General features: G+C 54.7%; 7 protein-coding genes across 11 annotated transcripts; 4 read left to right on the plus strand and 3 right to left on the minus strand.

Annotated features, from left to right (window-relative positions):
- Positions 1-159: 159 nt before the first annotated feature.
- Positions 160-3,679, minus strand: H310_08366 (hypothetical protein). Of its 4 annotated transcripts, none has more exons than XM_008874074.1 (19): positions 3,245-3,679; positions 3,101-3,181; positions 2,948-3,023; positions 2,798-2,898; positions 2,568-2,750; positions 2,405-2,516; positions 2,207-2,222; positions 2,062-2,139; positions 1,844-2,005; positions 1,709-1,765; positions 1,607-1,652; positions 1,443-1,515; positions 1,311-1,399; positions 1,193-1,258; positions 1,068-1,139; positions 980-1,021; positions 688-915; positions 547-621; positions 160-495 (listed from the first exon to the last, which is right to left on the minus strand). In XM_008874074.1, exons 1-19 carry the CDS (start codon positions 3,653-3,655, stop codon positions 400-402), a joined length of 2,064 nt encoding a protein of 687 aa, XP_008872296.1. In that variant the 5' UTR covers positions 3,656-3,679; the 3' UTR covers positions 160-399. The 4 variants fall into 4 exon arrangements, with proteins under 4 accessions (XP_008872296.1, XP_008872297.1, XP_008872299.1 ...); XM_008874075.1 differs by having other exon boundaries at positions 2,207-2,282; XM_008874077.1 differs by having other exon boundaries at positions 2,948-3,181.
- Positions 3,680-3,961: 282 nt separating this feature from the next.
- On the plus strand, positions 3,962-5,831 carry H310_08367 (hypothetical protein; the record flags this gene model as incomplete). Its single annotated transcript, XM_008874078.1, has 8 exons — positions 3,962-4,147; positions 4,208-4,664; positions 4,736-4,822; positions 4,885-4,964; positions 5,021-5,079; positions 5,125-5,185; positions 5,273-5,580; positions 5,627-5,831. 8 exons carry the CDS (start codon positions 3,962-3,964, stop codon positions 5,829-5,831), a joined length of 1,443 nt encoding a protein of 480 aa, XP_008872300.1.
- Positions 5,832-7,191: 1,360 nt separating this feature from the next.
- Positions 7,192-7,540, plus strand: H310_08368 (hypothetical protein; the record flags this gene model as incomplete). Its single annotated transcript, XM_008874079.1, has 2 exons — positions 7,192-7,327; positions 7,374-7,540. 2 exons carry the CDS (start codon positions 7,192-7,194, stop codon positions 7,538-7,540), a joined length of 303 nt encoding a protein of 100 aa, XP_008872301.1.
- H310_08369 (hypothetical protein) lies at positions 7,484-7,964 on the minus strand (the record flags this gene model as incomplete). The annotated part of the gene is made up of 1 exon (XM_008874080.1): positions 7,484-7,964. The coding sequence occupies one exon, from the start codon at positions 7,962-7,964 to the stop codon at positions 7,620-7,622; it is 345 nt and encodes a 114-aa protein (XP_008872302.1). The 3' UTR covers positions 7,484-7,619.
- Positions 7,965-8,127: 163 nt separating this feature from the next.
- Positions 8,128-9,076, plus strand: H310_08370 (hypothetical protein). Its single transcript, XM_008874081.1, has 2 exons — positions 8,128-8,587; positions 8,696-9,076. The coding sequence occupies exons 1-2, from the start codon at positions 8,195-8,197 to the stop codon at positions 8,885-8,887; spliced, it is 585 nt and encodes a 194-aa protein (XP_008872303.1). The 5' UTR covers positions 8,128-8,194; the 3' UTR covers positions 8,888-9,076.
- A 1,392-nt stretch (positions 9,077-10,468) lies between these two features.
- Positions 10,469-11,594, plus strand: H310_08371. 2 transcript variants are annotated; one of them, XM_008874082.1, is made up of 2 exons: positions 10,469-11,158; positions 11,218-11,594. In XM_008874082.1, the coding sequence occupies exon 1, from the start codon at positions 10,492-10,494 to the stop codon at positions 11,017-11,019; it is 528 nt and encodes a 175-aa protein (XP_008872304.1). In that variant the 5' UTR covers positions 10,469-10,491; the 3' UTR covers positions 11,020-11,158; positions 11,218-11,594. The 2 variants fall into 2 exon arrangements, with proteins under 2 accessions (XP_008872304.1, XP_008872305.1); XM_008874083.1 differs by having other exon boundaries at positions 10,470-11,158; positions 11,208-11,594.
- On the minus strand, positions 10,993-11,925 carry H310_08372 (hypothetical protein). Its single transcript, XM_008874084.1, has 2 exons — positions 11,728-11,925; positions 10,993-11,662 (listed from the first exon to the last, which is right to left on the minus strand). Exon 2 carries the CDS (start codon positions 11,509-11,511, stop codon positions 11,023-11,025), a length of 489 nt encoding a protein of 162 aa, XP_008872306.1. The 5' UTR covers positions 11,512-11,662; positions 11,728-11,925; the 3' UTR covers positions 10,993-11,022.
- Positions 11,926-11,997: the final 72 nt, after the last annotated feature.

Consider the following 11,997-nt stretch of genomic DNA (forward strand, 5'->3'; position numbering starts at 1 on the left):
TCGCATCACTTGGAAATATTAATTATAAGAGGTTTACCGATCTCGCGGCACGGCTCCTTCCTTGGCGGGACGAACTCGCAGCATGCGACGGAAAAGGCTTGACCTTCCGTGCCTCGCAATGCGTCCCAAGAGCGGCGCGACGATGCAGCCTTCCAACGTGTCTGCCGGTTCTCACGTCGATGACGTTTGGGCATCATCGGCATGCGCCAAAATGAACAGACATTGACGAGGATTCAGTCGACCGTCATGCCCTTGTCATGTAGTATGCGTCTATACATCGATACGTTTCCCATGCTAGTGGCGGCACCGATTGCTTGTCCCGTTTCGTGCTGTTGCGTGCATTCCTGTCGCCATGGATATCCGTTGCGAGGTCCCAAGTATATATACGACTGAATCAAGTTAAAACATGCTCGAGGCATCTCTCCGATACTTCTTCCACTTGGAGGTGAACCGCGACTGCGCCGTGGGTGGGTTCTCGTCGTGTTGAGTTGGTCGCTGCGAAACGATACCGGCTTGAACGATGGACAACGAGTACGTGGCACGCACCTGGCTACGATGGGCGTCCACAGCTTGGCTCCATCGATTCGGAACGTCGACTCGCGCAGGTCGATCCTTCCGACTCTATGCGGTCCACGCAACCATATAGTGATGCAAGTCGCGTTCGTTGCTGGCGCGCGGCATACGCACCTCGTCAACGCTCGGGCGTTGGCAGTCGCCCGTCGTGGTGGGTCGGTCGTGCGGAGGAGGTTTCGTCGAGAGCTCGGTCAGCGACAACTGGGATAGAATGACCTCTTCGTGCTGGTAGTACTCGGTCGTAGGGTCGGGACTGAAACTCTTGTGGAGCACCGACTCGTATCCGAGCATCGAGTCTGCCGACTTCGACGTTTCCGTGATGTATACAGCAACGACGGCGTCCTACAAGTCGTCGCAGCCAATATTTCGGTTGGCAAACGGTCGGCGGCCCACACTCCACTTCTACCTGCACCGACACTTCCGACCGGCACATGAGCTTGGCATGCGCCTACGTCCCACGTGAGATCGTATCGATCGAGAAACGTAATATCCACCTGGGATATCCGCGTGAGGCTCTCCAGGAGCCGAATTGTTGTTCGCGCGGCATTCCGCATGTCCGAGGATCGCTACGCGTTCCAGAGATGCGACCTCGTCGACCCATGCAACGGTGATGACGTACTTGCAGTTGGTAGTAGCGCTGCAACACAGTCATGGCGCTGCGGGACAAGCGAGGTTGGAACGTCTCCTGCACACCACGGTCGTGAACCCGACCCAAGATCGTAGGACGCACGACGCACTTTAACGTAGCAAAAGTACGCTTGCAGCTTTGCAATGGACCACCGTGTTCGATCGGGGCGTTGTGGCCCACGTGGTGCGCCGTCGCCACCTATGCAATGGATCAATAACGCAACGTGAAGAGAGCGGCGTACGAGGGCTGCTGCGGAAAGACTCGGCCGACGCCGCCGCCTGGTCCAAGATAAACGAGGACACCCGTTCGTCCCACTACACATCGCAGACTGCACTTTAGCTCGACTACGGGCTTCGATCTGCAGCGATGGATGCACATCCAGCACGGGAATATTCAACGACTTGCCTCTTTTTGCACTGTATCCAAAAGCACCAGAATGATGTCGAAGCGACTACACAGCCCATCATCGTGAGCTACCGACGACAAGCCACTTGACCTGGACGAGACCTCAGCAGCGGGCTCGCAATCGCCGTGTTGACCGACACGTCTGCGTTCGGGTCATATCTGTGGAGCCACTCCATCAACTGTTAGCATCTGCTGGAACGAGCACCGTCGAGTTGAAAGCCCAGGCATGGATCGTACCGGCCTTTCGGGTTGGTGACTGCAAAGACAGTCGTGCGCGTGTTGAGTTGGCACACAAGCCCTGCCTTGGCGACACTCAACGTTTGCTGCTCCATCGCTTCGTGGATCGACGCGCGGTCGTGCGCTGTGATGCTGCTGAATTCATCGATGCAGCACACGCCTCTACGCCGTCCTTCCACGGTTCAAACCAACATGTCGCACGCATCACGATAGAGCACCTGTCGGCCAGGACGAGCGCGCCGGCTTCAAGCATCCATTCGCCGCCATCTTTGACAGCCGTGCACGTTAAGCCCGCGCTACACGTCGTGATCCACGTCAGTGGCGAATGACTCGCCTCAAGCAAACGCTTCCGCTTCCACGTACCTGGTTGTGCCGATCCCTGTGGTCAAGACAGACCGCGGACTCAGTTCGGCAGTGAACCGCAAGAACTGGGACTTGCCTTTCATCGAAACAAACAAGCGTCAGTTCATGCCAAGCGAGAACCACGGCGTTGAAACCCCCTCGTCGAGCCACGTGCCACTTGGTCGATAGCACAGTGGCTCGAGAATGGACCAGGCTTACCTGTTCCGGGGTCGCCAATGAGCAGCATGTGGGAATCGCCGCGGGTCTTCATGCCAGTCCCATCCACGTACGAGCAGCCTCCGACGACGGTCAACGCGACGGCCAATTTCACCTGTCGAATGTGTGGTGACGTCACACGCACCACGAGCGCGTTCGCTCGTACGATGAAGAGCCCGTACACTTGGGGACAAATGCTGCCCAAGATCACATTTCGCCCTTCCAACGGATGCTCGCGGTAATCGTGCCAGAACTGCTCAAACTCGCGGCGCACGTCGTCCGTCACAAGCGCCCTGGCCGTTCCGTTCACGTTCTTGAGTCGAATGCTACTCGCTTGTATCACGGTTTCCTTTAGAGTGTCAAGTCACGCGACTGGACAGAGATCATGGAGCCGACCAAGTCGCAGCGGACGTCCTTGATGCACGGTTTCCAGCACTTGATCAATGTCCCCACGACGACGACGTCATCGCCTGCTTTGACACTGTCCACCAATGCGCCTACGCAACACATTTGATGAGCACACTCCTCATGACCTCATCTTCTCACCTTCCAAGATGACCATGATGGAGCGCGGAATGGACCCGACGCCAAGCTTGGACACTTGCTCTTGCAGCTTGATCGTCTGTCGGAGGTGGCACAAGGTTTTCAAGAATCGTGCTTCTGATGTTTCCATTCTTAATGGAGAAATGCGCGACGTACTTGGTAGTCGACGCACACTTTGCTTCCCTTGATCTCGCGGATATTTGTCGACTTGCATGCTCCTCGAGAGATGCAAGCGCGCTACGCATACCCTCGACGGATCAAACAGGGCATTCAAGCAGGCGGAAGGAAGCTCAGTCGTACCGGGACCATCATGCGATTGTGTTCTTCGGGTTTTGACGTGACTTCCCACGTCGTGTTGCACTTCGCGCATTCAAACTGTCGGACTTTCTCCAGCATTCGCGTCAATCCAATCCGTACGACTGTGCCCTCCACCCCCATGAGTCCAACAGCTTCTTTGCTGCGCAATGCACTCACGCGCTTCTTCAGACACGGTGGCACGTTGGTCAGTTGTAGCTGCGGCGGCATCGACGTCGACACCTGTTGGACAAACGCCGACTCGAGTACAGGAAGGCACATGGTCGGATTCTGGATGAGGAGGGTCGCGAATTGAGGACACCGACTCAGCAGGGTCTGAATATCGACCTCGGGGCCGGGATGGATCTCGAAGTATGCCGCCAATGCCGGCTTGTACTGACCCAACCTGTCGTCCATGGCGATTGCGCGCGCGCTGCGGCGACAAATTTCGGATAAAAACGCCGGATGCGGCTACGCGATATTTTCTGTTGTTGTGTACCTATAGAATATCTTAGATTAATGCATACTGCACTGGTCGTGTAGTGGTTTTATTTCCATAGTTAACTATATACTAGTATACAAATATATAAATATGTATATATATAAATCCATTTAAATAGTACATATATATTTAGTATATTTGTGTTAGATACAGAACCTTGAGAAATACAAGGCGGCTCTTTGTTTCAACAACGACCCCTCGACGCAGGTGACACGGCGACGATGGACCCATCGGTCGAGATGAGCCCGACCACGTCAAAGCACAAGGGTAAACTTGGCGGAACGGCATCCCCTGTCGTGTCTGGATCGGAGAAGTACATGAAGCAGCTCCAGTCGCCGTCGGTTCGCAAACTGTTTAGCGAGAACCAGACTGTTCAAAACCTGCAAGTGATTCACAATCTGAAAAAGGTAAGCCTGCGATGCACTTTTGCTCGCATCGTGGCGCAAGAATCACACGTCGTGTTGTAGAACTACCGTCATCGCAAGCTGTTTGAGATCTGGGCGTTCGTCGTGGCGATAGTCGGTCTTGTGCTGATGCTGGCCGAGAACGAAGTGTTAATGGTAGCCGACGCCTCGTCGACGCCTCTGTCGGAGGCACTGAAGACAGTGGTGTCGATTTCGACGGCGATTCTTCTCATACTGATCGTGTGCCGGTACCAGTCCCACACGAACATCTACAAGCTGCAAAACATTATTCCACCCACCGCCTCCATGCTGTCTGTTTTTTGGCCGGTGCTCCTTCTCGAGTTGATCGTGTGTGGGTTCCATATTCCCCCGTACCTGTCTGGATCGCTTCCGATCCTCCAGTTTCGCCACTCCCTTGACTCGAACGAGAATGCCATCTGTCGTCATCCCAAAAACCTCACGACCACAATCCACGATAACGCGTGCTACCTGTCGTACAGCTACAACTACGATGTCTTTGGTACACAATTCCATCGTCTTCTTTGAACCGCGCTGTCCGTGACGGAATTCCCTACATGCGGTCCGCTCTAGGTGTGTTCATGGTGCTGCGCCTCTACTTGTTTGGTCGGTACATGCGCAGCTCGTCGCCGTTGTACTCGCAATGGGCAGCCTTCATCGGTACGCAGCTCTTTAAGTCGTGGATGTCCATGCCGAGTTCATGTCGATGGATGTACCCACAGGAACGTTGAAGAATGTCAATGCCATGAGTCCGTTTTTCCATTTCAAGGCCATCTTCAGCACCCAACCGGCCCGCCTCGTGGTATGTCTACCACGTCGCCGCCATGCATGATGGACCCACCGACGTCATGCGTGTAGGCGCCGCTCCTCGTATTTGTCACTTTCGTCACCGCCGCCATCATTCGAATTCTCGAAGTGTATGCGTGCATCTTGCTGGGACGTTCGTGAGCATCCACCTGTAGGCCCGCGCAGCCCGTCCTGTTGAACTACTGGACGGCAGTCTGGATGACCACTGCTTCCATCGTACGTTATCGCTACGTCTTCACTTGTTTGACGCCACTTCCATGGTGCCGGACGCCGGCATCTACATGACCCGTGTGCTTGTTGTAGACGTCTGTGGGGTACGGCGACTACGCTCCCGTGACCTATGCGGGCCGAGGGTTCCTGACCTGTAGCGGCATTCTCGGAGGGCTCCTCATCTTGTCGCTGGTGCAGTCGATTTTCTTTGGCGCGCTCGAGCTCACCGACAACGAATCGCGCGTCAAGTACATTATCGACAAGACTCGTTGGGACAAGCAGCGTCGGGAAGCTGCCGTCAAGTTGATCCAAACGCAGTACCGGCTCAAGCGGCAACTGCATCCACGAAATGGCCCGGTGAACCAACGTGCCGTCGACAACCTGTCGCTGCACCTGTTCGAGTACGACGCCTCGGGCGCCGCCACGTGACAAATACACGGTGTGTAGGTGCATGGAGGCGATGCACAAATTTGTACGGGGCGAACCGCGCAACGCGCGCACGTTCGAAGAAGAAATGGATGGACACATTGGGAGTCTCCTCCGCGCCATGGACGACATGAAACGCGACGAAGATGCCATTCTCCAGCGCATCCAAGACAAAACGCGCCGGCTCCATGCCGCGTGCGACGACATCTTGGCGTCGACCATGTAGGCATCATACGTCGTTCGATACAACGTGGGTTGGTCTTGTCGATGTGGTTGTTGCACCGGTCGAGGGCGGGCGGGCATCGTTCACTCGAATACTTTCTTGTCATGGCGAACATGCGATGGAGATCGTTGGTCAAGCAATACGCTTCAGATCGAGGTCGAAAATAACGATACATCCAGCCGTGTGGGCAAGCCATGCGAGGGCCAAGGCATTCCACGACGTGGAAGGACCGACATGGCTGTACGAGCCGGTGAAAGCGTCGCCTGCGGTGGATGTGTCGGTGTTTCGCGCCTTGATTCACCAAACGCACAGCGAGGTCGAACGAGGACGTGGACCAAGGCGGCACGCAGCCACGTGAGTCGACGGTGCAGGGCTTTCGCTCGAACAAGGAGGGTGGGCACTGCGGACGTGAAATGAGAGATGGACCCATATGATGCCACCCCATTTGTCGAGAACGGATGGCCACTGTCGCGCTTGGCGAGCTTGTCGCGTTCTCTTGCATCATCGACGACGACATGCCTGTCGTGCCACCGCCCGTAAGAGGATCCGCGTCGAAATCACGTCGGAGAAGTGTTGATGCAATTCATGGCAACCACGGTGCCGCAGTCGCTGCAAAAGGCTTCAACATCACCATCGCAACCCTTGCATCGAGTCTTGGCGCGCCATCGTCCGACCCGTTCGAAGCGCTGGGCGACAAGCTTGAGAGTGCCACGAAATCGCTCTTGAAATGGGATTTACGATACGAGGCAACACGCCTTGGAGGCCAATCGAGCCCTTGTGTGTATTCGAACGAGTATTCAACGTGATGGACCGCGACGAGCACCACTCGCGATCGAGTCGTGGCGAACGGGCAAGTGCTGTGGACGAGCATGACAACGTTTCATGCGGCACGGGATTCAGCGATGCCAGGAACAGAAGCGCGATCAGTGCCACAACATGGGTCTGTCGAAGGAATGGTCCTCGAGATGCTGGACAAGCTCCATGACTCAAGCGACGCCTGGTGCAGGGCCAGCGCCATGGATACCGCCAGACGAAGAGCGCTTCTTCTGCACGCCGACTTGTGTCGTGAAAAAAGAACCGACGTGAAAACGACACAAAATTCTCAACAAGTATTATCATGAGGATCGTTCGAGCGATGTCGATTCGCCCACCCTTCCGTCAGGGTGCGCATGCGCAACAGTGTGATGTCGCTCGCTTCGTGCTGCGTCCGATATCTGGTCAAGACAGGGCCGCTGCATCCGCTATAAACTGGACGATTCTGTCAGAGAATGCACCGCTTGCTGCTGGTGACCGTCGTGAGGCTGCTCCAGTCATTCTGCCTTTGCCCACGCGACGCAGTCAGTCGCCAACCGCTTGCATCGCCATGACGCCCGTGATGCACCAACCTTTGAAAGAACGTCTGTGCATTCAGCCATTGTCGCCGGCACAGGACAGTTCGTGCGTCATGTTTACATTGTGGCTGAATCGAGTTGCTATCGTCGTGTTCTTCTTGCTAACAGGTACTTCAGTTCACAATTTCGACGTGACAGGCTTCTCCACTGGTAGCAGTGTCTGTCGTGGCGTGCGTTGTGACTGCGCTCTTGCCCCACAACAAGTCGGTGAATGACCCGTTGCCAACTCCTTCCAAGCCCATCGAGTTGACAGCACTGACTTCTCTTCCGCCGCGCGCGGTGAGCTCCCGCATTCGTTATGAGCCCTTGATCAAGCAGTGATCTCACAGAATTCACCGCTTAATGTGGGTATACACGGAGCTCCTTGCTAAAGTCGGGTTGATCTCGTGGACTTGTGTGGTCATCGGGGCCAGTACAACATGACAAGTACGCCCGCGAACGCAATGCCGGAGCCAACGCAGTCTCCAACATCGGGCCGTTTGCCGTCAATGGCCCATCCCCACAAGAGACTGAGTAAGATGAAGTACCCTCCATACACGGCAAACAGTCGTCCGAACTCGATGGCTTGAAGGCTCTGGACCCACCCATAGACCACCAATGCAATCGAGCCCATGACGGCAAACAGAATTTGGCTAGGTGACGCTTGATCGCTGTTCTTCACGTACACCCACACGCCGTAGCCACCGCCGATCTCGAGGACACCCGCGAGCACGAAGAGTAGCGTTTCGCGGACGGCGCTGTGCATGCGATTTGATACGGATACAATCCGGACGGACCCTGTTTTGGGTTGGTGTTTCAGCCAATTATTTGCTTGAATTTGATGTAAATCAACCAATCAAAATGATTATATAGCGTACTTATCCCGTCGCACTTAACGAGTTTTATCCAATCAAAAGCGAATCGAGCCCCCGACCAGCCAAATCACGGCAGCCACCCGGCCGACCCGCGGCATTATTCCTTTGCTCAAGAGTAAGAATGGTTGCCACCACCTCCAAGATCGTGAAGCCCGCTGGCCAAGTCGCCGATGACTTCGAAAAGCAAGTTGCCCAAGAATTGGTGACGTTGGAAAACTCCGCCGCCGAAATCAAGGCCGACTTGAAGGACTTGTACATCACGGCCGCCAAGCAAGTGGACGTGCCCGGTGGCCGCAAGGCGATCGTGATCTTTGTGCCTTTCCGCCTCTTGAAGAACTTCAACAAGATCCAAGCTCGCCTCGTCCGCGAATTGGAAAAGAAGTTTTCTGGCCGCCACGTCGTGATCATTGCCCAACGCACCATCTTGGGCAAGGGCCACTCGCGCGGCCACAACGTGAGCGCCCCCCGTGCTCGCAGCCGCACCTTGACTGCCGTGCAAGACGCGATCCTCGACGTACGTTTCTCCTCATGACGTCGTCCTTGTCTTGTGCGCGATGGCCTCTGGGGGTTAGCCTTCCCATGCCTCATGCTGACTCTCTCCATGTGTTGTTTGTGACTATAGGACTTGGTGTACCCCACCGAAATCGTCGGCAAGCGCACCCGCGTGCGTCTTGATGGGTCGAAGCTCCTCAAGGTCTATTTGGACCCCAAGGACCAAGTGAACGTCGAAACCAAGTTGGATACGTTCGCCACCGTCTACAAGAAGTTGACCTCCAAGGACGTCGTGTTCGAATTCCCCGTGCAACAAGAATAAGTGTCAGATGTGTGGTAGCATATCTATAGACTATCGGGGGAGAGGCAAGTCTGCGGTGGTGGCGTGAAAATCCGCTCCCCAACGTCGCGTTGGCGGCGCTGGGGTGCTAGGTGGACCCTCATCACTGTAGACACCCGCTTCTTACTTGAGCAACCTACGTAACAAATGAAATACTTTGTTGCATCTCGATGAGCATGGACGCGTTTTGAAGGAGGACGGATGGCACATCCACTGGATCTACGAGTGCTAAGGGACGAGAAGTGCAAGGTATCGAGTCGTGGATTGAATGTTATCGGCCATCATCGTCCTGCAATGTGTGGAACTCTAAGGCTTGGACCCGCAGATCGCTGGCTTGATGTTGGCAGCAGTCCAAGATGAGGTCCACGGCGGAGGCGGAGAGCATGCGAGCAGCATTCAATCGACCCATCCCTCCTCCTAGAGGACCTTTCATGTTCATGGTGGGCGCTCGAGATGCGTTTGGATGGCGTCGCAGGTATCGCGCCGACTGCCGAAGGACGCGGATGGATCGAAACATTGCAGTGGCAGCGCGGTGGGTGGTCGACTTGGGTTAATTGGAGGCGACGGCTTGCAAAATCAATGGCATCTCCATTTTGTCGATTTGGAAAAAACTGTGATGGTTTGGGCGATTTTCTTTGCGTAATATTTTTAGAATTTCCAAGTAATTTTGGGTAGCGGTCGAATTTTTTTTCTCAAAACTTCATCGTTTTTTCATACAAGTTCACAATACCGGGAAAAGAAACTCGAGCAGTCCATACGAAGCAGGGTGATCAACGGCAGTGCCGATTTTCCAAACGAGATAAAAGCAATGCGTGTTTGTGCACAGTTGGGGCCCACTCCCCTCGAAGGCACTCCGTGCAAAATAAACTCACGTCCCCTCCATTGCGCTGCGAGGTGCGCATTTCACTAGGCGGATGCGCTGTCGTAACTTGCTTTGAACGGAGCTTGGTCACAACGCAAGACATTCCCACGTGCAAAAATATCCCGAAATTTATCATTTTTAACCGAGCACACACAAATTTTCCCCCAAAACCATGCACAATTAAATCCGGCACGAAGACACTCCTCCAATTTCTAAATTCACTTTTTTCCACTGTGTGCGGCATCAAACCGCATGAGGATTCGATTGTTTGGACTTGGCGACAATGACGTTGAGGACGCCATGGTTGCTCTGCAGTCAGCGCAGGTGACTCCTTGCCCGTAGCAGGTCGCAACACACGCGGAACAATTGGCTTGTTGGCTCGACAGTCCATTCCAGGGTTGCAGAGTGACGGCGTATTCAAAATGAATTTAAAATATAGCAGTTTGTGCTACTTTCGCTATTCGTGTTCACACAAAAGTTCAGGAGCCGTGTATCGCACAGGAGCGTGAATAGAGCTCCAGAAGCCTTTGCCTTTGTATCCCAATTCATTCTATCCACGGGCACCCTCTCTACGCCATCTCCGTCGATCCCATTGTGTTGAGGCGAAGATATTTTAAATTCATTTGAAATCTTGTACAAAAACCGTTCAAGTCGCGAAATGTTTTTCTCTCGTGTGTGCGACAAAAAGTATTTTTTCCAACCGCCGCATTATCTTTCGACGTTCATGGGACGCGTGCAGCGGTCCGAGCATGTCTTCGCATACCCGTGGGAGGTCGTGTCTGCCGCGTTCTGGCGAAAGTATCCCCATCCCATGCTCCCGCATGTGGAGAAGATGGAGGTGATCTCCCGCTTCCTCGACGAGCAAGGGTGTCTCCACACGGCGCGCTTGGGCAAGTGCACTCCCGCCAATGTCCCGTCATGGGTAACGAGGGTCCTGGGGACGCATTACTCGTACGTGTACGAGGAATCCGTGTGCGATCCCGTGGACAAGACGCTTCGCCTTCAATCCGCCAATTTGTCCTTTCGGTCCCTTGCTGTCGTTGACGAAATCTGCTCCTACTCCGCTCCTCCAAGGTTAAGCTCTTCCGCTCCGACAACACTCTACACCCAGACCTCTCGTGTTCGAGCATTTTTCCCGTTCGTCTCCCGAGCGTTCGAAGAGTATTGGGTCGAGCGCGGCACTGAAGCTGCACACCAGGGAATCTCAGCGATGGAAGACCTGTGCTCCGAACAGTGCCATACACCACGATAATACTTAAAACGAGCCCGAGTTGTTACTGCGTCCTCCCGACGATAGACAAGACCGCGGTCCCGACAGCGACGACGTGGATTTGGACGACGACGGCGGCGGTGCTGCTGCATATTCCCTGGCCGCTGCCACGATTTGCTTGGTGAGCATGCGATCTTCCTTGATCTTCTTGATTTTTTCCTCTTTGCGAGCTTCGTTCAGCGCCGCATGTCGACGCAGCTGGACGCGGCGCCGAATCTCTTCTTCCTCGCGCTGCCGAAGCAATTCGGCTTTTTCCGCGTGTTTGAATTCTTGCTGAAGGATCGCGAGTTTGCCCTTGTGTTTCTCGGGATCGATGACGCGGCCAGCCTTGTCGATCATGCCCACGTCATACAAGTGGTGCTGTAGCTTGCGGTTCTCGAAAAAGTGGCGCAGGTTGTGGTCCGCCAGTGCATTGTACTCTGGCAGCTTTTGGTTGTGCGTGTTACTGTCGAAACCTTGCTCGCGCCGCTTCATTTCGTTGTGTCGTGATCAGGGCGCCAGAGTCAGAGTGCGAAGGGCAGTGTCAAGGTGGCTAAATATACCTTCCAATCCCTTGGTGCTTCAACGGTCAAGTGCATGGAGGAGCGAGGGCGATCGATCGGTGTTGGCGACGCCGATCGGCTTTCTACCATGCTGACGATGAAGGGGAATGCGCAGGTCATGCATGCGGGATGTGGCGCCATGGCGTACCAAACCCGTTGATCGAAGGGCCGTCGGGAGTCATTCTCGGCGTCACTCTACCACGGATGGCGGAGATTCGCTACGAGGGCAATGCCATTATGGTGGTTGATACCTTGATCATATTTTATGGCATGTAAAGGCCACCGCCATGCGCCGACTCGACGCCGCGAGTGCCGCCCGCTTACAGCATCATGAGGCGCAAAAATCTTGGAGAAAACGTCCGGATAACAAAGTGCATACAAATATCAAGTCAAGTGGAACTGTGGGGAACACGAAGTC

This window comes from Aphanomyces invadans (assembly GCF_000520115.1).
Source record: "Aphanomyces invadans strain NJM9701 unplaced genomic scaffold supercont1.17, whole genome shotgun sequence".
Taxonomy (NCBI): Eukaryota; Oomycota; class Saprolegniomycetes; order Saprolegniales; family Verrucalvaceae; genus Aphanomyces; species Aphanomyces invadans.